General features: G+C 37.6%; 3 protein-coding genes across 3 annotated transcripts in view; 2 read left to right on the top strand and 1 right to left on the bottom strand.

Annotated features, from left to right (window-relative positions):
- LOC135470565 (acetylcholinesterase-like) overlaps nucleotides 1–10,596 on the top strand; it is a 39,540-nt gene extending 28,944 nt beyond the window's left edge. Inside the window, exons 6-11 of the mRNA XM_064749584.1 lie at nucleotides 811–955; nucleotides 3,622–3,729; nucleotides 4,920–4,993; nucleotides 8,151–8,271; nucleotides 8,682–8,817; nucleotides 9,003–10,596. Coding sequence (XP_064605654.1) covers nucleotides 811–955; nucleotides 3,622–3,729; nucleotides 4,920–4,993; nucleotides 8,151–8,271; nucleotides 8,682–8,817; nucleotides 9,003–9,384 — 966 coding nt within the window. The 3' untranslated portion in view covers nucleotides 9,385–10,596. The remainder of the gene's footprint in view (nucleotides 1–810; nucleotides 956–3,621; nucleotides 3,730–4,919; nucleotides 4,994–8,150; nucleotides 8,272–8,681; nucleotides 8,818–9,002) is intronic.
- A 5,446-nt stretch (nucleotides 10,597–16,042) lies between these two features.
- Nucleotides 16,043–18,633, top strand: LOC135471704 (cilia- and flagella-associated protein 95-like). Its single transcript, XM_064751022.1, is given in 7 exon segments — nucleotides 16,043–16,192; nucleotides 16,478–16,583; nucleotides 17,278–17,402; nucleotides 17,629–17,761; nucleotides 17,983–18,024; nucleotides 18,026–18,091; nucleotides 18,093–18,633. Coding segments are annotated over 7 exon segments (594 nt in total). The 5' UTR covers nucleotides 16,043–16,157; the 3' UTR covers nucleotides 18,180–18,633.
- A 2,875-nt stretch (nucleotides 18,634–21,508) lies between these two features.
- Nucleotides 21,509–24,053, bottom strand: part of LOC135470900 (laminin subunit alpha-like) — a 61,310-nt gene continuing 58,765 nt past the window's right edge. The window contains 2 exon segments of the mRNA XM_064749949.1: nucleotides 21,509–23,208; nucleotides 23,776–23,898. Coding sequence (XP_064606019.1) covers nucleotides 23,066–23,208; nucleotides 23,776–23,898 — 266 coding nt within the window. The 3' untranslated portion in view covers nucleotides 21,509–23,065.

Raw genomic sequence — 24,053 nt, 5'->3', positions numbered from 1 at the left:
GTAATGAGCCTGTCAATGCATATAACAACTTTTGCAAGCCACTCACCGCCTGTACTATACGATAGCTAAAGTCGTCACGGGACTGATCTCCCTGGTTGACAAACACACCCTCTAGTGACAGAACTCATCCACACCCTAGAGTTGAGATTGCAACTTCCAAAGACATCGCAGATGTCATTGACACTCTGAGATTTTGAAAATTTTGTTTGAAGTGGAGTTAAATGTTTCGGCGTGTCAACACATTGCAGCCATATTTTTCTTTTAAGGTTCTTTGAGGTTGAAAACGTTTATTTTTGCTCTCGGAGAACGAATACATCTCTCTGTACAACAAGTGTCGGGAAACAAAGGCAATTCACATAAACTTATATATATTGCATACCATCTCCAAGACGTTTGTGGAAGAAGTTTATATACTTTTGTCTAACACAGTGTAAAATCTACGGTGATAAGATGCCTATTACTTGTCTTCTGCCTCTACAGGAAACAAATCTCGTCGAACACCAGCTGAAAAGTGTTCCATACATTGCTCATTTTTCACAATGAAAAAATCAGTCACTCACTTTAGGCTCTGTGGCTATTGTGACATAGTATAGTTGTAGTAAAACGCCAATATACCCATATCGGCCTGTCCGTATGCCTTCATTTCGAAGACTACATTTCAGAAATCTCCTGCATTTTTCTTTTAATAATATGGAACTAAGTGTAATGATGACAAACGTGAATCATTGTGATATTAAAAACATGTATGAGGGTTGGTGTGTGTGTCTGGAATATGTCAGTGTAATCTTTTGTGAACTGCTTTCAATCCAGTGGACGCCATCTTTGGTTCCGCAATACCGACCAATTGTGGACGGATATTTCCTACCAGATACGCCAGAGAAACTGATCGTGTCTGGAGAATTGAACGCAGATCAGTACATGACCGGAGCAACTAAGGACGAGGGATTGATTGCCGGTGAGTGTAGGAAAGAAACCTATGGCATGTCGATAAATGAACCAGTTTTGCTGAGAAGTTGCGCTGTTGTTGTGTAATTGTATGGGCTGTTTTACGACTCCTTGCAGCAAGATAACTGAGACATTTTCAGTCCACTATTTAACGTGTCAAATTCTGTTGATAAACAAAAGCGCGGAGGGTCTCCTATACCGATGCAGCAGGTTTTTAACAAGCTAAACATGTCTTTCCTTTTCATTTTGGTACAGTTTGTTTTCTTTCCAAACACTACTGGGCTTGTGAGGTTAGACCATAATTTCCTGTTCGTCACCAAATTCAGCGAACGACGCCTCAGTGAGACAACAGTTGTAAGGGTAGCGATAAAGTCCCCAATAGGGGGGAGGAGAGTTGAAATCCCAATTAGCTACCAGCTGTTTTTAATTAAGCGCCTTTTGCACATGTAGAAAGTCTCCCACCCATACTTTTACTCCTACTGAGTTTTAGCAAACCAATCTTTGTGGTAAGAACAAGTAACACAAGGAATGTGACGATTGTATGGTTTGTTTAGTAAGAGAGTTTGTTCAGTTAACTCATCATTGCATAATTACATGATGTTAATACCGACTGGTTCTTTCACTGATTATTGGATTGCCCCGGTGATCAAGAAACACCGTTAGTTAGCTTTAGCGCCTAAAGGAAACGTTATGAATCTGTGTGTTTATGTAGATTATTTTTCTAATAAAACCTGAGATTAAGATATATATCTTAATTCCAGATAAAACGAAAGCAGATAAATCTAGGGAGACACTTGTATTTCAACAACTGCAGTGAAAAGCGTCACTAAGACGTGAATTGAAGCGAGAAGCTCTTCAATTAAACATATCTCAAATCAAGGAGGATCGCATATATACATGGATAGACACACGCTTTGGTGGGAAAACTATACGATCTATCCGGATGGCTTCTTAAGCGGTAAATTTTTACTGTACTAAACGGATCAGATAACGTAGTTTTGGCGAAAACGTGTTCACAGTTAAAATAAACATAAATCACCTTCCGAGCTATGTTTTCAAATGGAACCTCGCGTGTCTAACATTCCTGTTCTCACCCTTGTTACCCTCCTGCGTTCTTCATCAAGACCTGTTACCAAAACAAAATCCCCTTTGAGCCGCGCGTGAAAGAAGCCTTTTTATGAGGGCAAATGTTCTCGGACAAATCTTGCTGAGATGTTTATACGTTCTGACATCACCCTGAAGCTCATTTTGTGTCAGATGTGTTTATTGTTTTTAATTACGTGGGTGGTTGAATATTTGAACTTCGTCAACAAACTCTAGAAGACAGCAGATAAGTCACAGGCGTTGACTATAAACAACACGTACGCTGATGCCTGATACATACAGCCATGTGGCGAACTCGGGAAATCTCTTTCATGTCTCTTCCGTAGATGTTTATCCCAGTCCTTTCCTTGTCACTTTATAGAATACTGACTTTTGTCTTGTCTCAAATACAAAATGTTTGTTCACTTTCTGATCAACATTGTGAATCAAATGGTCAGTCTAATTCCAGCAGCTCACCGTTCTTAAATTGAAAGAATTGGTTTTGAATAGATCTTAGTCCAATTGACCTCACTCCATGCCGTTACAAACAATATTTTGGTCATATAACGACACTGTCTACATTTATCTGGCCCGACCCAGTGCAGTCATATTTATAGTGCTTTCTCACTGGAAAGCCATGATGACACCCCCCCCCCCCCCTCCCAGGCATGGTGCCCTACCAAGTCACATCAGATACCTACACCCGCAGGACCAGTGCTTGGCCTGTTCCCCTTGCGCTCAGCGCCAAGTGAGGGAATATCAAGATAAAAAATAAAAGATTTAAAACCCCATAAGTATGACTCGACTGGGAATTTAAACCCGTGCTACCGGTAACGAGGCAGTATAACAACTTTAAGAAAGGTTTTCACCCAGGTATTTTTGTAATTTACATCAGGTATATCCACAAAATGAAACAGGCGTCTATAAAAGCGCTGAGTAAAAACACAACGCCGGACAACCACCACTCCTCCAACACCACTCTTTCGCTGTTTAAAATTTTAAAACTGAAATTCCGACTTTCCCAGAAAACCCACGCACGATTCTGCCAAACTACAGAGACTCAGCACTGCGCTAGAATGTTTCTTTCTCCGTCCATTTGTGTTATGCAGCAGCAAAACGTATGAGAAAAGCTAATACAGTCAGTAAAGTTCTTAACATCAAAAAGCCCTGGTCTCCTGACCCGGCTTCCTGGGTTACTGGTGTATGTTGACGGACAGGTCAGCTGTCCAGGCCACCTTTCACATTTACATTGTGAATAAAGTATATAAAACAATATACACCCTTGAACTTATAAAGGGAATGAAATATATTTACAGATACATAATAATTCCCTGAAAAGCTTCACAGTGATATGTGTACGATTGTGGCTATACTATACCCTCTTCATGAAGGGACGTAAGGCAAGTCTTCTCGCCATTATCATGGTCCACAGAAACAACAATGAAATCAAAGAAATAAAGGTGGATTGAATTTTCCTAGTGAATGTATTTATGGAGGCCATATCGAATGCAGTTCTCATTGTCTTTCACTTAACGTTTGTGGAATAAGATGTTCTATTGATTTGACATTGGGTTGTTATTGTATCCTTTTCAGCTGTTCCTCTTGTAACCTTATTTGGTGTGGGTAAGAAGAGTACCCGCAGGCTGCTGACGCTCATGAACTGTTTCCGGGGAGATTTGCCAGAGGTCAGGGGAATCGTGGGTTAGTTTTCACTTTATTTTGGTTTCGCTTCTTAAATTGTGCTCTTTTGCATGATGTTCAAAGTTGTCACGTTGTAACACAAGAACGAAGTCAATGCCAGGCATAACTCCTTGTATTAGTTTTAACAGTTGTCTCGTGGTCCAAAATGTGTAGGTATCCACATTCAAGTCAACTGACATGGTTGTGTTTCATTAAGTTTCTTTAACAGTCGTCGATAAGCCGGATATTTCATTTTGTTGTCATATATAGTTGGCTGCTGTCTAAACGTCCCAAGTTTACGTGTGTATGTTTGATCGAATTTAGAAATCGAAACACACGATATTTACCACCCCTGATGTGTTCATTTTAACAAGTGCCTGAACTAACCTCTTTATCTCCTTACGCAAATGTACATGCTTCCCTCATTCTTTACCATGTACAATGTACCATGCTTATAATTGTCTTCTTTATAATTAACAGTGTTTGTCATGTATCAAACGTTAGGCATCGTCATGGTACTGACAAAGCTTTAAGCATATAACAGATTGTCACGCTGCTTCTATATTGAACCACAAAGTCGTGATGGGCACACTATGTGTTGTTGCACCGAGGTGTGTGACCTTTTTGAGATCAACAATCTATATCGGGTAAAAACATCAGGTCATTAACTTTTCATGTCATTCGTTTATGATATGGGTTCATCGCCATCAAAGAAAGACTTTCGTGACAGCAAGTGCATGTAGATGTAAATCTAGTATGCTTATATTTGAATTAAATGTTAGTTTTCGAACATGGGACTTTCAGCGCGGTTGTTCATGTTTCTTGGGTTTTGAAAGCGGTTTTCTTGCTCCTGCAACGAAAAGCACGATCTGCGTGCAGTTTAACTGGTGGCTGTGTAAGAAAATAGGTTAGCTGTGCCTTCGAGTTGTGTTAAGGGTATCTCTATATGATAGAAAGCCTAAGCCCTTTTCCGGCATTAAATTATCAGTTTCGTACAAAAACTGTTGATTGTTATAGTCACTGATATATCCGTTGGCAAGCTGAATTTGAATTTGAGTTGTGACGATTGGTACCTGGTCAAAATTAAAAAGTTAAAATATTAACTTTTTTTAAAAAAGTTGACAAAATTAATAATGTTGTAAAATACAGGTGAAGTATATAACTTATAACTAGTTTATGCCGTTGAGAGATTCTTCTGACATATGTTATAGATTCCGTGTTAGAGGAGTACACAAAGTGGCCCTATCAGCCTACAGCGGAAAAAATAAAAAAGCAATTTGCAGAAGTGAGTATGAAGTATATTATGTTTTCTGCGCTAGCATATTTCCTTCCCTGTAATGTATTGTCACTCTTTTGTGTATTATCCAGTGTTACATCTTCAACTCTCTATATATTACATCTGTGCGCGTATTCTGGTTTATTACATGAGTGGCTTTGTTTATTTATTCATTTATTTATTTGATTGGTGTTTTACGGCGTACTTAAGAATATTTCACTCATACGACGGCGGTCAGTATTATGGTGGTAGGAAGACGGGCAGAGCCAGAGGGAAACCCACAACCATCTGCATATTGGTGGCACATACGACCGGATAGAAAGCTAGCATGAGCTGGACTTGAACTTACACCGACCGCATTGGTGAGAGGCTTCTGTGTCATTGCGCCGTGCTGCCGTGCTACGCGGCTCTGCCATGGAGGCCCCCAGCGTGGCTTTGTGTTTCGTACACAGTTAACGAGACACATAACTGTCACCACCGAATCCCGTGTTTTGTTTACAGTCACACTGCAAGTCCCATACATGTTATTTGTGTTAATAATGCTTCATTTTCACTTCCACATCTTTTGAATAGTCTGCTGAATTGGTGTTTCATTGAAATTAAACATTCAATGTTTTCCCCGTTTCTCATCTAGATCGCACTTCTTTCATGTTTATCAGACATTGGCTTTCCACCTTGTGTCAAGTTTCTTTCAACTGAATTTTTACTCTGCTGGGCTAACTTGTTGATGTTTGTACTTGTCAAACAGTAAATTAAATATTATATATTATAGCACTGAATGTAGGTGTATATGTATGGGAGATGGCCAGCAGCTACAGAACCTTGTTTTACACTTAATCTACACTATTCTCTGTGGAATGCTTTAGTTGTTATTTAATCAGTAGAAGACAGCATTATTCCCTTCTCAAGCCAATTCAGACGCTTTCTTTCAAGCTGTTTATAATATACTTAGCTCTACAGGTAATGAAGCTCTCGCTATGACGAGTCTTTCCGGCTGACGTGTCTGTCATTTTACATTACCCATATTTATTACTTAGTTAAGGGAGATAGTTTATAATGTCATCTGTTTCTCATATCCTGCTCCCTGAAGAGTTCATGAATTATGATCTTAAGCAATTGTTTTGATAAGCTGCCATGTGTTTCGAAATACCAGTATATGATGTTTAAATTTGTAGCGAAGACCCTGAGTGGTTGACATATTATGTGAAGTGCGCCATTATTAATGGGCATGTAAGCGCTGCCAACGAAACTGACGTTTGATTAAAACGCCCATATCACTTAATAATAAGAACTTTTCATCTATACGATATTGCGAATATTTTGCATACTTTGGAGCACGAAGCTTACTGATGTATACAGTGTTCTACAAACATGTATATGCATAGAGATCATGGCTTGATAGTGTTATTTATCCGTAACTTTATTTCTTTCCCCTTAAGGTTCGATGTGTGTAAACATAACCCTATTTTAGCTTTTACAATCTGAAAGAGCTCGAATCAAACACACTCATCCACCTGCTCTCCAGTTCCACGTACACTACTATTTAGCGTCAAAGTGGACACCGAAGCCCTGATACAACATTTGCCCATTTCAGATCAAGGTGTACAATTCAATATTAATGTGTGTTTAGATCGTTACAAACTTACTTAACATACAGGAGGTAGTCCATGTATCGGTGCTACAGTGTCCTCCACGGACGGAAGTACTGTATAAATAATGATGATTTTATGTGACAAATATTACATTGCGGATGCCCTTGGAATGTGGAGATAATTAAAACGTATTGCATTGCAGTTGTTCTATGACTTCAGTCGTTAATGTCGTACTAACCCCGACCGTCAACCGGACATACACGTAGTGTAATAAGTCTCTAAACTGATTATACAAAGTAGGCAATCAATTTACGCGTCTGGGGCACTTAAGAAGAATTAAGTTAAACGCTTACGTGAATAGTTATAAACTACATTCCACAGTTTGCTTTAATATGAGCAGAAGTACATTACCTAGAAGCATGCAACTTTCCTATGTCTAGTCTCCTCGGCACAGTACACGTGACGTCATCTGTAGAAAGTCGCGCCACTTGGTGGAAAAACATGCCAACCTCTTCAAAGGAAATTGTGAACTGAATCATGGTAAATCTAATGTAAACGGCTAGTACAAGAACTGGCCACACGTTGAAACCGAAACTGCATATTTAAAAACTACGATTTCGGTAATCATTGTTGTCATGCAGCTAAGAACCCATTGACTATTTTTATATTTCCAAGCAACTATCAAAGACATTGTTGTCCTTTTACCACTCTTCGTTGTCTCTTTCAACACAAACGCGTTTGGAACAGTTTTTCCTACCATGCATCAGCCGTTTCTCAAGGGTTTGTTGCGCGATAGAGAGAAAAACAAATACATAACTGCACAGATACGTCACATAATGTGTTAAAGATCGAAGAAAAGTGTAAAGTGCCATGGAGACTAGCGAAAGGGAAGTTGCACACTTCTAGTTAATGGACTTCTGATATAGGCCTAAGTGTAATACTTATTGACAACTGTCCCTTAACAAGTTCACTAAACCTACAAAGTGTTTTGTGTTAAACTGTGTAATTTGTTTACCTCATATGCTCTTTCGTTACAAGGATCCATCCGACATAGATTTACTGCTAAGGAATGCTAGCAATACTGCACATGACTGTTTGTAAACTTGTTAAGGTTTTGCGTTATGCGCATAAATCCACTATGTTAATCAGATAAATGTACGAATACGTTCCTCCCATCGTCTTGCATTTGTTTTTTCCTTCAAAATGAGGCCCCCAGCTGGACGAGAGATTTAATGGCTTCTGCAAACTTGTTAAGTATTTGCGTTATGCGCATAAATCCACTATGTTAATCAGAAAAGTGTACGAATACGTTCCTGACATCCTCTGACATTTGTTTTTTCCTTCAAAATGAGGCCCTCAGCTGGACGAGAGATTTAATGGCTTCTGTAGCCTTTGACCTTCCAGGTTCCTCGGGTTTGGCCACAGTTTTAAACCAGAATGATCGTTTGCTCCGGACAATATCTCGGCCTAACATTGTCGTAAAACATTTGTGAAGTAAATAAATAATTGTCAAATATTTGCACGATCCGTTTTGGATATCGTATAAACTGGCTGACCTATTTGCAATTTTTCAGATCATCGGGGACTACTTTATCACTGCGCCTACCCACCTCCTTGCCCAGATTCTCTCTGCCCGAAATGTCACTGTCTACATGTACAACTTTGAGTACCGCTCTGTTTTCGACCAGTGGGATGGTACGTACATATGTAGTTGATCCCTTTGGTTCACATGCCTCTAAGACATTTTCTAAGGTGGCATGCCTTCTGCAAAAACTCACTACTACTCTTCTACTCTGCTCATTTTAATACTGAATCTAGTCGTTGGGAATTCGATGTTATTTTTACCGGCGATATGTATTGTGATTTAGTTACTTCGCTTTTGGTCCAGTTTTCGCCATATACCTGAATAACTTTTCTTATGACTTTCATACCTGCATGACTTTCATCATACGAAATAAAATGAAATTTAAATGGCTTAAACTGACGTGCATGTTAGCGTGTATAACCAAAACTTAGAACACATGTGGTTGTATAAGTTATGCGTTCAAAACAAGCTTACCCCTTGGAAGTTGAATGTGAATAACCGCGAACGTATATTTTGCCAGGTGTCGTTCATGGGGCAGAGATCTTCTATTTATCTGGCTTCCCGCTTACTGGGCACCCTTCAATCCGTTACGAGGAAAACGACCGCACGATGGCAGAAATGCTGTTGACCCTGTGGGCTAACTACATCAAATATGGGTAGGTAACTGGTTCATACAGATATGTAGGCTACCTACGAGGGTTAGTGGCCGTACATGCCGAATTCTGGCCTGGCATTGGCGGTTATAATTGCTGTTTTAACACATTTGATATTTAATACAGTTTCTGATCGTTTTGAAAACGTTTATGCCATGCCATTTTGAAAACGTTTCACCTTATTTCAGAATTCCCTCCATGGTACCTTCGGAAGAATTCCACTTCCTGCCGTACACGATATATGGTCCAGTTTATGGGAAGATGTACAAGCAAGACAGCCACCCAGCCATTACAATGGAGAGCAACCTGAAACCCGAAAAGTTGCAGTTCTGGAACAAGAAAGTTCCAGAAATGTACAAAGAGCAAATGGGAACAATCAATTACATCATCACAGACGACGTCATCAAAACAAGCCGTGTGACAGTGATCCACGCCTCGCCCACGTGGATTCTGACGACAACCTGTGTAATCTTGATGGTGGTGGTAATCTTGTTGTCCATCTGCTATTGCAAAGCTAGAAAGCAAGTCAGAACATTGCTTAGGTGGAAAGAAACCGAAGTGATTTCTTAGGAACTGCAGACACAGTGCTTCATTGGTTATTTATGACACTTGAGCCTCGAAATTTTGATCTCAAATCGCAATGGCGAAATGGAAAAACCGTTGTCATCACGTGTGCTCGCAAAAGTCAACAAACCAATCAAAAGGCAAATCAAAGCCGTGGTTACTTTGAAAGGTATACTTTGTCAAGAACCGTATGTATATTTACATACCAATATGTAATCACTCACGAAGTGATAGACGCAATTACATGCTGATACCCCGTGCAGTATGTGCCTCTCTAGTCTGGCATGGTTGTAAATATTAATGCTTTTCTTTTTCTTATTACTATTATTAATATTACTCTTAAATGCTTCGCCCATACACAGTTAGTTATACAAAGTACATTACTTTGAAAATCATAAAAAGTCACGCAGACAAAATTCCGTATTCATTCAACTTTTATAGGTCACTGCCGTCGTTGCCACCAGTACAATCCAGTATTGGTTCTGAAAATATGAAACAACTGTAACCGTGCCAAAACTTCGCATCACCAAGTTATAAGAAACAAATAACAGTTGTTAATCTTCGACAGGTAAAGTCTTATTCGGATCACAACAGAAGACCTGGGGTCCCTTGCATGAGATACTTTTTGTGATACCTACCGATGATTCCAGTCGAAGGAGGACTGATCTGTTGCAGTAGATGTGTACAAAATCAGTTTTCACAGATAACGCCTTGGCAAAAGCGGTAATGAACGATAAACTACCCAGCATTGGCCCAAATTACTTTACGTGGGAAGGTCCCCATTCTTGCCTATAGTTACGTATTCATCTCACGTTGTTTTCTCTGTTACTGAATGTTAATTAACCCTAACGTTTCTGAGCTCGGCATAGTAAAAGGAGAAAATACATATAATAGAACCGTGTATTGATTTCTTACCTCTTTTGTAATCTGTAAAATTTTGTGACGACTTGTGAAACTAGGTGTGTCTGTATCTTGTGAAATAACGCAGTTTCCCTGGTACAGTACACATCAGAACGTGTGACACGCGTAGTTTTTTTCCCATATAAATTTTTTTCGGTTACCGCCTATGGTTTCGCAAATTCTTATACTAATAAAACATTTCATGTCAGTAAAACAATGAATTATATTATTGCTTTGGATTTTGAGTATAATACAGAACCAGCGATTAGCAAGTCACTATGACGTCACAAAGCTCGGTCTTTACGGGTTTGAAATACATACGCGCATGTATATATATATATATATATATATATATATATATATATATATATATATATATGTATATATATGTATGTATATGCTAGGCCTTGTTTGTGTTTCATTTCATAAGTATATTGTTATTGTATTCTGCAACAATATAAAACACCAGTAAACTTCTGTTTGGAATAATTAAGTACAGCTTGAATACCATCGTATCAGTGAAATCACAAACTAATTCTACGCTTTATTGTGTGTTCTGAGAACATTTGTGATAAATGATTAAATAATTGTTGTTTAAAAGTATCATGTCATAGCAGCTTATGTCCAGCGTTTCTGTGTCTGCGGGGTTGTCTTGTGTTTGTGCATATAGTTGTTCACCACTCCAGATACATCCGCAATCATATTGTTCGGAACTTCACCTTGATTTTCGCACCTCTCTATACCCAATCAAAATCCACTGCAAGATAGTACGGTAAAGTACACCAACCGGAACTTTGACACTGAACTCAGGCCGATTGTCCAGCTGTCGGCGCAACCTAGGACAACCTTGATCCTCTTGAAACAATTTCTTTTTACTGTGGATATCAGTAACACGAAATAATCAAATAGTCGTTGAGTGTTTATTAAACAAGACAGTGTCTTACAAAGAATCACCGTCATGTAGAAAAATACGTTATAGGACATATAGCCTGAGAGCACCTGGAGTTTTCGCAGAATGAACGGTACAGAACTATAGGCAATTAAGAATATCTTTGTGAACAAGGATTTGTTTAGGAGTATCACTGACAGTTTGTAAATCACCACGGTTCTTCCTGATCTGGAAGACAAAGAATCAATAGAGAATCTGATGAATTATATGAGGTTGGTAAATGTTGAGCATAGTTCACATTAAGGTTAATTTAATCTTGGTTGAAATCAAGAATCGATACGCCCTCTTCGAATTGAGTCTAATGTTCAGTCTCACTATAGCTGCTGCCTATTTGTACGAAGGGTTTATTTGATGAACACGTATATAGTTATGTTTTTTGATGTATAACATCCCATGCAGTGCAAGACTTTCTGGTGACTTTTATTTGACACATGTAGTGCATCCCATTTCAATACCATCGTATGGGTCAGAAAATGTTGTACATTATTGTACTGAGTAGTTTTAAAACCCAAATATTGTAACCGTGTCCGAGGAATGACACTGATTTTGAGTCATTTATGGTATTGTGTGAGATTATACCACAGAGAGTATCAGTGTATCCTTAGCCATCGTCGTTAAATATAGTCACTGTATCCTTTGCAAGATATAAATATATATGTATAGGACATACGACATGCCATTTTTAAAAAACGCAGAGGAATTGATTACCGATGTAAAGGCTACCAACTAGGGAAGAAAACTGAAAAAAAATTGTATTAGAAACGAAGAAATTGTTATGAAATTGTTAATTAAAACGTGGTGATCGTGTTCCAAAAACTTGTTGATGGAACTGAAAATCAGACTATATATTTTTGTATATTTATATGAAGTCTATCAACAGGGTAAAGGAGACTATTTTGCATATGCGGTTTTTACGAATGGAAGTTGAGATGTGAAGGATGTGTATTGTATGTGTTGTAGGTCTATACTTAGGAGCTTCTTCTTCTCGTTCTGTGCCGTTTATCGACTATCGGAGTTGGTAAATGATGCGTTTGGTTCCTTTCTGTGTATTATTTTATGTCTCATTTAATATAGGCGTTGTTAAAGATTAGTAGCATCAGCTATACTTTTGGGTCTTATCGTTACATCGCAAATGCTCCAAGTGACCACCTCTTTGTGGAGAAGTGGTGTTAGAAAATTTTAACTTGTTGCGCTCTGGTATACATGTTGCTGACATTATAAACTACATGGGTAAAAATAATAGCTTTGTTTCAATACCTGGACACTTTTTATTCATTTGTATAAGATGTTCTTATGTAATTAATATTGTTTGTATTCATGTGAATTGTTATGAAATAAACGTGGAAAATGCCGATTTTGTAAATGAACAATTTATACTTCAACGATAACGTTTAGTAATAAGGAAGAATTTACAATAAATTATATAGATATATTAACGTATAAAAACGCGGGTAAAGGGAAGTAACTTTGAAGGAATTAGCGACTGTGCACTATTTGGGAGTATTTCCAATGTACGCGCTTAAGTATATTCATATAAACTTACACAAGTGATTCTTTGGTTGTGACTAAACATTTACGTTTTCGACTGAATGTTGTTCTTCTTTGGCTTTATACATGCATTTGCGAACACGACATTTATATTCTCAAACAACATATATAGGCCGTATAATCACATATGTATGGGGATGTTTTATACCAACGCCTTACGGCAATAAAAAGCATGTGAAGCATGCACAAGTTCGAATAGTGATTTTGTATACATAAGAGCTGACCATGGCCGTTATTTTGTCAAAGCATCCGTAAATCGCTGTTCAGCTGCATCGGAGACTCATGCACATGTCATTACGACTGCATTTGTGACTAAACTTTAATATTGTCCTATTTGGCTTCCTGGATACACATAGCTGGTATAGTTCACCACAACTTCTGGTCGTTTTATATTTTACATAATATAGGCGTTTATGTAACAACAGACTTTCTTTTTTTATGTATACTTTCTCAGTTCTAAAACTGAGAACGTCAATTATATGCCTAAGTAACGTGGTAGTTGGCCTGTATAGCACGTCCATTTCCATCTTCATTTGATGAAATTAAACAATTCGCATGCATACAGCTACGCTAACTGCATTGATCCAACACGCAGAAACAAGCAACCCACCCGACTCCATATATAGCTGATAAATTGTGAGGCTATTTGCTGGTTGGCTGTCGTAAACGTGATTCCAAAACCCTTTTGGAGTGTTACATCGCCCAGGTGTTCAAGTTAGTCAGCCATGTATTTCATAAGTGCTTTCAGTGCACAGTGCGTTTGCACTGAAATTTTCTGTTTACTTGAATCCTTTGGTAACTTAATTATCTGATTGGATAGCGATGACGGTCTGTTGGGTCTGGAATGTAGGAAGACTTTCGCATAGCCCATGGGATCAATGTAGTAAACTCACTGAAAAAAGGCGTATATAGCGATATATATAGTGGTCTGGCTTTGATTCAACTTTGAGCGCGGTTGGCGGTTGGTATCAAGATATAGGATAAGACACCGAAATTCAAATTTGTTATGGGGTTAAGAATCGCTACATATGTCAGTGGTGAAACTCAGTCGTACAACCTGCTCGACCATATTATAGAGCTGCTCGTAGGGCCAGTGTACTTCTATTCAGTTGAACACTGAAATCTTAATGTGAACAATTTCTGATGTTTGCTGTCTCGTATAACAAAATCTTATCCCCGCATGCTGTTGTTTCATCTTTGCTGTCCGTGATTTTAAAAAACATACTGGCTTGTTGGGCAACGCGGAACGCAGTTGATATTTATATAGGCCTAAATTCACCACAAAACAGCAACATGCATGCGCACGTCAATTTTTCGCTTGGTTATACTAGGACCTTTTTGCAAGTATGAATTCGTTTCCGAGTCTATATGTTGCTGAATCTAAAGTAATACATACTTTTGTCTCGTCAAAATGACGGGGCGGTAATTATATATGATGTATATTAAATCAAAATTTAATAATCAATCCAGTAACTGAACACAACTCATAGTTGACGACTTCACCACTATTTGAATCAAATTAGAATCAGATTAGAACAAGAAAAAGTGCTTTGGACAGAAAACACCTACATGAGAAGCAACCCCTTACAGATAACCTGAAATATTTAGAAAGGCCAAGCGTACTGATGAGTTTGACTTGCATTGTCCTCAAAATATAGGCTGTGATTATTTCACAAGTCTGCAAGATTTTCGACTCAAAACTCCTAAAATATGATTACATCATGAGAGTAAGATGCCCGACTCCTCATATATAACAAGGCATGCAAATTTCCCTTCTCTTATATATTAACGCAGTGCGGGTTTAATTCCGTCCTCGGACAGGGACTGTGTAGATTTCACTGCCGCCCTCAATGATTGTGGCGCTTTTAATAGGTAAGTTCTAAAAAGACGCGGTGGGCTTTCGTTGAAGACTGCCTCTCACAAGTATGACATGCTAGCATGTTCGTCAGTAGCATGCTAAAGCTCGGTCAGTGGCTTATTCCAACACTCACGTTTCCTTCACCCAGAAAACTAACCGCATATAATGAACCTGTGACTTGAGCATGCCCTTACAAACCGCCAAATATTCGCACTTTTGACAGAAAATCCATGCTCCGAAATTCCTTTCTATTCGTGAAGTCTTCGCTGCTTTCTCCGGTCGCTCTAAAAGCCATCCTATAATAACACTAAATCCACTACAGGCCTATATATATATATATATATAAGCTTATATACGGCAATTAAGGAATTATCAATTTAGCCTAACCCGGTCATGGGCAGGAAATGTGTTGATTCCAAAGCTGTCATTGTTCGTGGGACCACAACAAAGCGCCCTTCGACGAATCTGGCTAGGCCGTTGGTATCGTTGCCTACTAGCTTTCGCTGAAAGCCATTTCTGTACGTCACGTACGGTTAAACTCGTCAAGTAACTTGCCAAGGGTCGGTGGGCTCTGATTAAAAGTAGACCTACAGGTGCAAAATTCTTGAGTATAGCGAAAATTACAATAAATAAGTACATACAGGTAAATAAATAAACCAAAAATATATCAGCCCGCACAGGAATATCCCAGTATATAAGCCTATAATGTAGGCCTAGTTAAACGGCGTGATGACTTACAACACAAGGGCCTACAGACTACCGGTACGCACAGGTGAATTGCTGCATAAAATATGTTTTGGCCTATATGTGTATACTCCAATAGGCTTTATTGGGCTAGCTCTGCATACCTCTACACCTTCGCTAATACTTCTCTGATGCTCCTCTTGCATTACCGGTTCTCCAAGAAACTCAAATAGAACGTTGTGTAGCTGTATCCTGTAGTATTAGGGAAGGTGTAGAGTTATGTAAAGTTAGTTGTCCGAGTAGGCCCAGAATCTACATTACCGCGTACCCAGTCCGTAGGCCTAGTACTACACTGACACGTTTGTTTATATCTGCGCTTTGTTTACATCTGCGCCCATTATCTCTCACTTTAACTCGGCGTCATCAACAACACATTTGCAGCATGTCTCTAGGCACGCTCTCCGTTGTTAGGGACACACTTCCGTGCCCGCGGAGTGATATTACAGTGTTAAACATACTTATTTTAGGCGCACTGATGATGTATTAAATGTAGAATATTTTCCATAAGTTAGTTAAAAGGGTCTACCATATTTTCTGGCCTCGATAAGTTTTTTATTACACAGAAGCACGACTTACAGAGGTGAACTATTTTAGACAGCGGAAGCACGTGGCATTCAGTTGGTAGTTCAATCTGCCAATTCCCTACTTCGTGCCGGACCAGTTGAGCCTCTGACAGTGAACAGTGGTCACAACCGGCTACAACGATGGCATCTGGTTATCACTGTCTCCATACCAGACTTTGTGGAGAGAAAGGGCTCGTATTCCTTAAGGTCAGATCACATGAATTATGGAAGGGCTACACTGAATTCAAATTGGTAAGTATCCCGCAGTAATTCCGACAACGCTGTCTTTATCATGATATAAAAAGTGACATTCAAACTATAGTTTAACAGCATGTAATGTTTACCAGTCTACTATGCCATGGTTTCCTATGCACCGCTATGATAGTGACGACATGCCTGGCCTAGGATACGGTACGTATGGCAAGCATGTAGAGAGTAGAGACCAGTTATCAGATCATGCAGGTTGGCCTCTTGTACACGTACAACATGCAGAACTTTGAAACATTCACAAATGTGTGGAACAACTTTTCTATTCAGGGACCAGGCTCGGGAGTCCGAGCCAAAGGATTATGACATCAATACTTCACCAGTCCGTGATCTGTGCAAAGCTACGTATACCAGGATTGGCAGTGTCACTGATGGGGTAAGTTCAAGTTAACATTGTCAATTCAGAACACAGCTGTTTGTACTGTTCAGCATGTGCTTGTAACTGTTACCAAATTCATAACATTGTAACCAATGCCTACTCAATCGTTTTTTAAAAATAGCTGAACGTTTCAGCTACAAATCTTAAATGTTTGTAGATTCTAACTAGACATTACTATTCATCATTACCTCAACCATCACAGATCGAGTCATATGCAACAGTGGCTTTTCCATTAACAATACTCTGTTGTTTAATGCCTTACTCAAGAACTTTTCACTGGAAGGCAATTTTATGGATGCAGGAAACTGCTGACCTGTGGCAAGTTACTGTAGTACTTTCTCACATAAGATAGATTAATGGCACCAGTTTGCAAATGTTTATTATCACAAGGCCCCACAAGCAGAGAGAGCATTGGCAATACAGAAGGAAGAGATTAGTGAATAGACATTACAACCAGTAGAATGAACTCAACAAACATCTTATGTGAAGTAAAATTTGCGAAGAAGGAAAAGAGAACAGATTTGTTGCCTCTGCTTCTGTAACATTGAGATTATGACTATGGTACATATATGGTTTATAGCATGCTCGAATCATTACTAGAGTGATACATCTAAAAAAAAAAGAGAAATATCACTTTTTGTAAAGGGAAGCACACAATACTGATGCCTTTTGATTTTGTTTTTCCTTTCAGTCACTAAATAAAACGACATACCAAGCACATACTGAGCAGCTGTTTTTAAAGAAAGACTATGAAGAACGCGAGACAAGAAAGCCCATGATTACACAAGAAACACTGGCCCATGCTCACTTAGACAGGTGTGTATTAGACTTTGTCACATTTACTGAGTGTGGGTGATGCCCTGGGGATGTAGAAGAACAGAGATTTTCAAAATCATCTATCAAAAATCCTTTACAATGGTATATAATATTTGTTTTGTCTTAAAAAATACAGAACATAAATTGTCATATGTTGTTTCAGCATTAATTAATTTTGGCAAGATCTTTTAAATTTTTTGTATTCGATTTCATATTATGTCTGTAGAGAAATTCCTGGCGTCCCTAAACATGGAGTTGGTGCTGTGTTACCATGCCATAAGCCTGACCATAACAAATATTACCTGGAGACTACACACAAAGCAGACTTTAAATCACCTCGACCATTTGAGCGCAAACCGGTAAGGGCAAGTTTACATTCACCACTATTCACCACTTTTTTAAGTTCCTTTTTCCAGAATCACTCCCCATTAATTTCTATGTTTCACGCGTCTTAACTTGTTAAAATTCTTCAAAAACCTGTTCATGATTGACTACGCTTTTACATTTGCCCTCTTACAGCATATCATTGTTAATAATGGAGTGTTTCTTTGTACAAGTGAAAATGTTTCCTAATTTCCAGGAGAAAATGGTTGATTTCCCTGATGAGTCAGCAGCTTACAGGGAGGTGCATATCCCAGTTTTCTGACCCAGATGGCAGCAAGCGGCCAGGCAGGAACACATGGCAGGACGGAAAGCGGAGTGTATGCTAACTCGCACCTGAAGCAGCAAGTCAAAGTCTACCAGTTCAGAAACCCTATTCCATCAAATTTATTATAATGTTATACTGCAACAATATGGAAATTTCCACAGACATTACTACTCTACATTGTACATTTTTAATACTCCAAATGATCTAAAACCTAAGTATTTAATGTGACTGTCAAAGTTTTAGACAGTCTGCAAACCATGTTCATTTTTACAAACTTTTATACAATAGTATTAACTACTTTTTGAGGACTATTTTGTTAAGGGGTCTACTGAACCTGTATATGTTCCTTAAGATCAGATTAACTTTGTTGGTTTGACATAAAATCCACACCCATGTGTATGCATCTTGCCAAGTAAATTTATAAGTGTTAAAATTACTGCCTCTGTTGAGCTAAGAAAGATTTTATAATGAAACAAAATCAGTATAGAGTCATCAAGTGCAGCAATTTATATTTTGTGCTATATTTTGTGTTACTTATGACTGTAATTTGGAACTACAAGAAGAAATAAACTTTTCTTTAAATACCTGAAAGAAATTCATCATTGCTGAAGTCTTGTTTTTACATGTAACTGACATCCAATAATGAATAGCACAAAACAAAATAAATCTTGTACGGTTATAATGTGTAGGTCATACTGAAAATCTTCAACCTTTTCAACCATTAAAGCACTTTTTTCTGTGGAATTTAAGCATATAAATATTATGAATATGATGCTAAAAATGATTTGTTCATGTCATTAAATATGCAAGCTTAAAACTGTGCAAATGATTACTCTACACGCCATAGTTGTCTCAGAATGTTTTAAAATATTGGTTGCGGAGATGATTGAAAAAGTTGAAGAATTTGTTTAGGTCATCAAAAGAATTCACCCCCTTTCACTGAATCTAAAAAAATTTTAAAAATGACCTCACATTTCATCTATGACCAAGTTGTTCAGTTTTCCTGATTCTGAGAGTTCTGTTATCTTGGATGTTAGGTTGATATCCCATTGAAAAAAAAAAGTGTCAGTGCTAGCAGTAATATTTTCAGAAATTTGCTTAAAAAATTGCACTTTTTGGCTTATGTATCTTAAAGCTTATGTGGAACCCTGAGCGTCAGCGTCAAATAACAGGGAAACCTAGGTTAAACAAAACGTTAGGGGTGGTATCTTAATCATGGTTAAAGATCAGGGTTTGAACGCGCATAGAGCACAGTAACACGAGGGTGATATTCCATGGTAATCCGTTCCGGTGTGTAAAAACTGCAAATTACTGAATTCATGATTTAGTGTATTGTTTCTTAGAATCAAATCTAAACAAAATGTTAGGTATGGTATCTCAAAAAGCACTGCATGTATTGAACTCTGGGTTGGCACGTATGTAAAGCACGAGGGGGATATTCCATCGCTGATGCTGTGTGTGCATGTAAAATACCATTAATTACTGAATTCCTGACTTAGTGTATTGTGTATTAAAATCAGTGTTAAATAAAATGTTAGGGTGGTTTATTAAGAAGTACTGGATGTATTGAACTCAGGGTTTGCATACATGTAGTGCACAATAACATGAGCGGGATGTTGATTTGGTACATGAGAAATTACTGAATTCCTCACTTAATGTATTAGAATCAAAGTTAAACAAAAAAAATTGTTGGGGGAGGTATCTCAAAAAGTATATCATATATTGACCTGAAGTTTTACATGCATAGAAAGCACAATGACACAAGGAGGATGTTCCATCGCTCTTGCTCTGCGTGGATAATAATTAATAATAATCTGCATGCACAGAAATCACCAAATTCACAATTTTGGTACTTAATGTATTGAACTGAAGTTTTGAATTCATGCGTCTCATACAGGCAAGCTCTTTGGTAGTCTTGATACCAAATCGAAGTCTGATCAATGTTTCATTCATAGGCTTTGTTACTAATTTATTATATTCTTTCCTAATGAAATACTGAAGAACTTTTCACTTTAAATATATGGTGGTGGCCAGTTTTAGGGATGAGAAAATTGCAATACCATGAGTAGTCCACTGACCTTTAACAAGTTACACTTAAACCTTCCATGTGTAACAATTGTTTGTCATTGATGCACAGAAAGCAATCTCTTGAGAACTTCACGCAAGACCACACTGTATTGCATGGTAGACCTAGTCATTCAGGAAAGCATGACCATGGACCTCTCCCAGAGAAGTAAACTGATGTCAGCTTCACAGCCAGAATGATATGTCCAAAGGTAGATCACTTTGATTCATGTGTGTACACACGATTTATTGGTTTGTGGTGAACTTTATCATTACTGGTACAATGAAAGGTTGTATCAAGGCCCACCAACCCTGATTTTGCAAATCACATGTATAGTCGAGTAGATTCAGAGGGTTCAGAGAGTTCTAAATGGACAATATTGCAAGGAAACCAACAACCAATGAAAACCAAAGAAATGATCAAATATGCAGAGCTACATGTATTCATTGATTTGGCTGATTTTTAAACTTATCGGATAGGCCTCAAAATGAACATTAACACAAAATTATATCTAAATTGGATTATTTTTTTAGCAGTCATTGCAAAGGAACCAACAACCAATCACAGTCCAAAAAACGGATAAATATGCAAAAATTATGCACAGATTCCCAGGGTTTTCCAACTTAGTGTTTCGATCAAAAAAGTTAAATTTTAACAGAACAATTTATAATCCTCACTATTGCAGAGAAACCTACAACAATCACAGAATCAAACCAAACATGTCTTTTAGTACTTTTGGTCATCAAGAAAGCAACTAAAAAGTCCCTAAATTACTGTCAAACAAACCCATTTTTTCTTTTTTTTTTTTTTTTTTTTAACAGGCTTCATCTGGAGAGAAAATCAGTTATTTTATTAAATTTATAAACATTGATGATTCAGGCTCTGAAGATATTTTGGTAACAGTCTTACAGAATTACGACACCCAAAAATTGTGCATGGAGGCCGTACAATATCCGTTATGTACATTTTGATCAATCTGCCTGCTGGCTGGATGAATCTAGGCATAATCTAGTATAAATTCAATGGATAGTAGCAAGTCAAGAAGACAAACAAAAAGTAAATGAGAAGTCATAAATGCAAAAGCTTGATATAAGCCTATGGGCTCACCAATGAACATTTGATTCCTTACTGAAAGAAAAACATCTGTTTCAAGATCCATTCGGAGAATACATTCATAGATGTATTTAACTTGATAAATTCAAATCTTAAACAACATATGAGTACTTCCTTGAATCATTTGTGTACCCATAACTGGCAATTCACTTTGATGTGATTTGGTAGTCAATCAACAGAGTTCCATGGCTGTGACAAAACCAGTCAATGGTAAAAGCCAGCAGTAATAAAAAATAAAAAAAAAAAAAAAAAAAAAAACAACAAACAACTCTTCAGCATGGGAAAGAATTTATTCCGTTTCATCATTTTTGTACATTTAGTGCTCAAACAACTGTAAATTAGAATTTCAATATTACATCTCCACAATCGTCACAAAAAGAGTTTAAAACAGCCAGTTAAAATGGAAAAAATTTTTCTTATTGCCTTCTAGACACATTAAAAACACATGTAGAGTTTTAAAAAAAAAAAAAAAAAAAAGTTGTTCCCAAAGAACTTCACACTTAATGTATCAAAAAAACAAGAAAACAGATCTACCAACATTTGTTGTGACAACAGTGTTCCTTTTGTGAGCATATACTACTTTTTTGTTATGCAATACATACAAATTTACTGGTGTTTCCATGTGAAAATCCGCTTAAAAACCGATGTTTAACTAAATTTTTGGTGGGAATAAAATGCATTGACAGGAAGTCAATATCTGTTGATTTCTGCACTTGCAGAATTCAGAAATTTAACAAAGCAATAGAACATAAACAGAAACACTGTTGTCACAAAATTAAAACTATGGGGAAACCGTAAGTTGAAAGTAATCTGACTAAGACATACAACTCATATCAAATCCTTTCAACAGGTCTGAAGGAACAGTGGTTAGGACAACTGCACAGATTTCTGACGCAATATTGATGGTTGGCAATATTATGCATTAAACATCCTTACGACCCGAGTAGCAACTTTTGCACTGTCTTGGTTGTGATATACTATGACTTACTTAAGCTCTACACATGTATGCACGTTTGAGGTCTCCAGAAATATCACGTCATAATCCTGTGATCTAAAATTAGACTTTCTGCATTTTAACAAGCCCAATAAAAGTTGTCCCCAGTAAACGACAAAGCAGTTATAACTTAACTGTCATAAAACATACAAACATGTACAGAACAAATCACGACAAAAATGTTTTGAGTTTGGCAGTTGTAGTACAAACCACCTTGGTTTAACACCTTGACGTGCCACTTTAAAAGTAAATATTTCTCTGCCACAAACATATTTTTTAAAAATCGTTGTTTTAAAGATCCATTGTAAAACAATGATCCAAACATACATGGAATGGACACCTGGGGGCAAAATTGGACTTGTACACCCTACAAATAGGCTCCCAAGACTGCAAAAAATATTGGGGCAAACTAAACACTGGTAGTGGTCACTAGCACACTAGGGTACTGTTTCAAGATACAGATCTCTGGTCAAAATCAGATAATTTTCCATAAAAAAAGACATGAGCATATATTACATTCCTACAACAAAAATATCAATGACTGAATGTCTTATTGCTTACAACAGTTAATCTTCTGACATCAAAAATGAAACCTATAAATGAAAGTTCGATTTGACAAAAGATCAAAATTTAGAAGATCATAACATAATCAATGATGTGAGACAGGCCATTTAAGTATTATGCAATCAATGTATCAAAAAGCTTTGTCTTTACGGTTAACATTGGTCCTAAAGTCAGCTGGCCAGAGATATGTGTCTATGAACAGGGCTACTATTGACGGAGCCTTGGGAATGACCCTAATTGTAGGGTCTGCAGATTTAAATGGATGATGCTGGAACAGATCAAGTCTTGGGACAAGAATCCAGTTGTACTTTGCCAGTTGGAACCCCTGAGGTCAAGTACTGCAAATCTCCATTGAGCCGCAGATTACGCAGACAGCCAACAAACTGCTCATCTGTGAGTATACCTCGTTTGCTGGCATCATCTATAAAAGGTAACATAAATGGGAAATTATTACAACCCTTTCTTCAAAATCATGAATATTTTATGCATTTATTATGTGAAAACAACCCCACAGTACAGCATAACCAAAAAATACCTTCCCTCTACTTGTACATTTACAATCAATATACAGAATAAACATAGAAAATTTATACCTATAAATGTTTTCAACTATTTTAACCCATATATCAATAGATAATTTTCACGCAGATGAATTCCTTACATATTTCAGCCAAATTCTTATTTTTTCTTTTCTTAACATTGTAAATTAACAATTTAATGAATACACAAAATGATGACATTAGTTCTGTTTGAAACAGAAATGTTCACTCCACTTGAAAGACTGATGGTCCAAAGTATGAAACACTTCAATACAGAAGACTGAGAAAGTAGGTTTATACCTCTGATATGTAACCTAAATGATTTTAAATAATATGAAAACAGGTTTCTTTAACATATCTAGCCATGGCGGTTTAGACTACACCCAAAGAAAGGAGTTTTTACAATAGTGATCAGTGTTACATTTGCTTATAAGTGATACCGCTCTTACCAGGTCTTCCTCCGATGTAGAGGGGATCATTTGTGTCAGTGGCAGACACTCCGGCAGTTCCAATACCTGGTTCTGTGGTAACTCCATCCACAATCAGTGTCACCACATTTTTGGCTTTCACCACTGCAACAGGCAATGAAGAGATATCAATAACATGAAACTTTCAACTACATAATACCTGGTATTTTCACCAGCAAACAAGTCTATTGTTAGAACACTCTCTTGTCATAAAACATAAGCAGCCATAATAAAACTGGTACCTCCAAATAAACAAGGCA

This window comes from Liolophura sinensis, chromosome 7 (assembly GCF_032854445.1).
Source record: "Liolophura sinensis isolate JHLJ2023 chromosome 7, CUHK_Ljap_v2, whole genome shotgun sequence".
Lineage (NCBI taxonomy): Eukaryota > Metazoa > Mollusca > Polyplacophora > Chitonida > Chitonidae > Liolophura > Liolophura sinensis.
The sequence above is the reverse complement of the archived record's forward strand: the minus strand, read 5'-3'. Positions and strand labels throughout refer to the sequence as shown.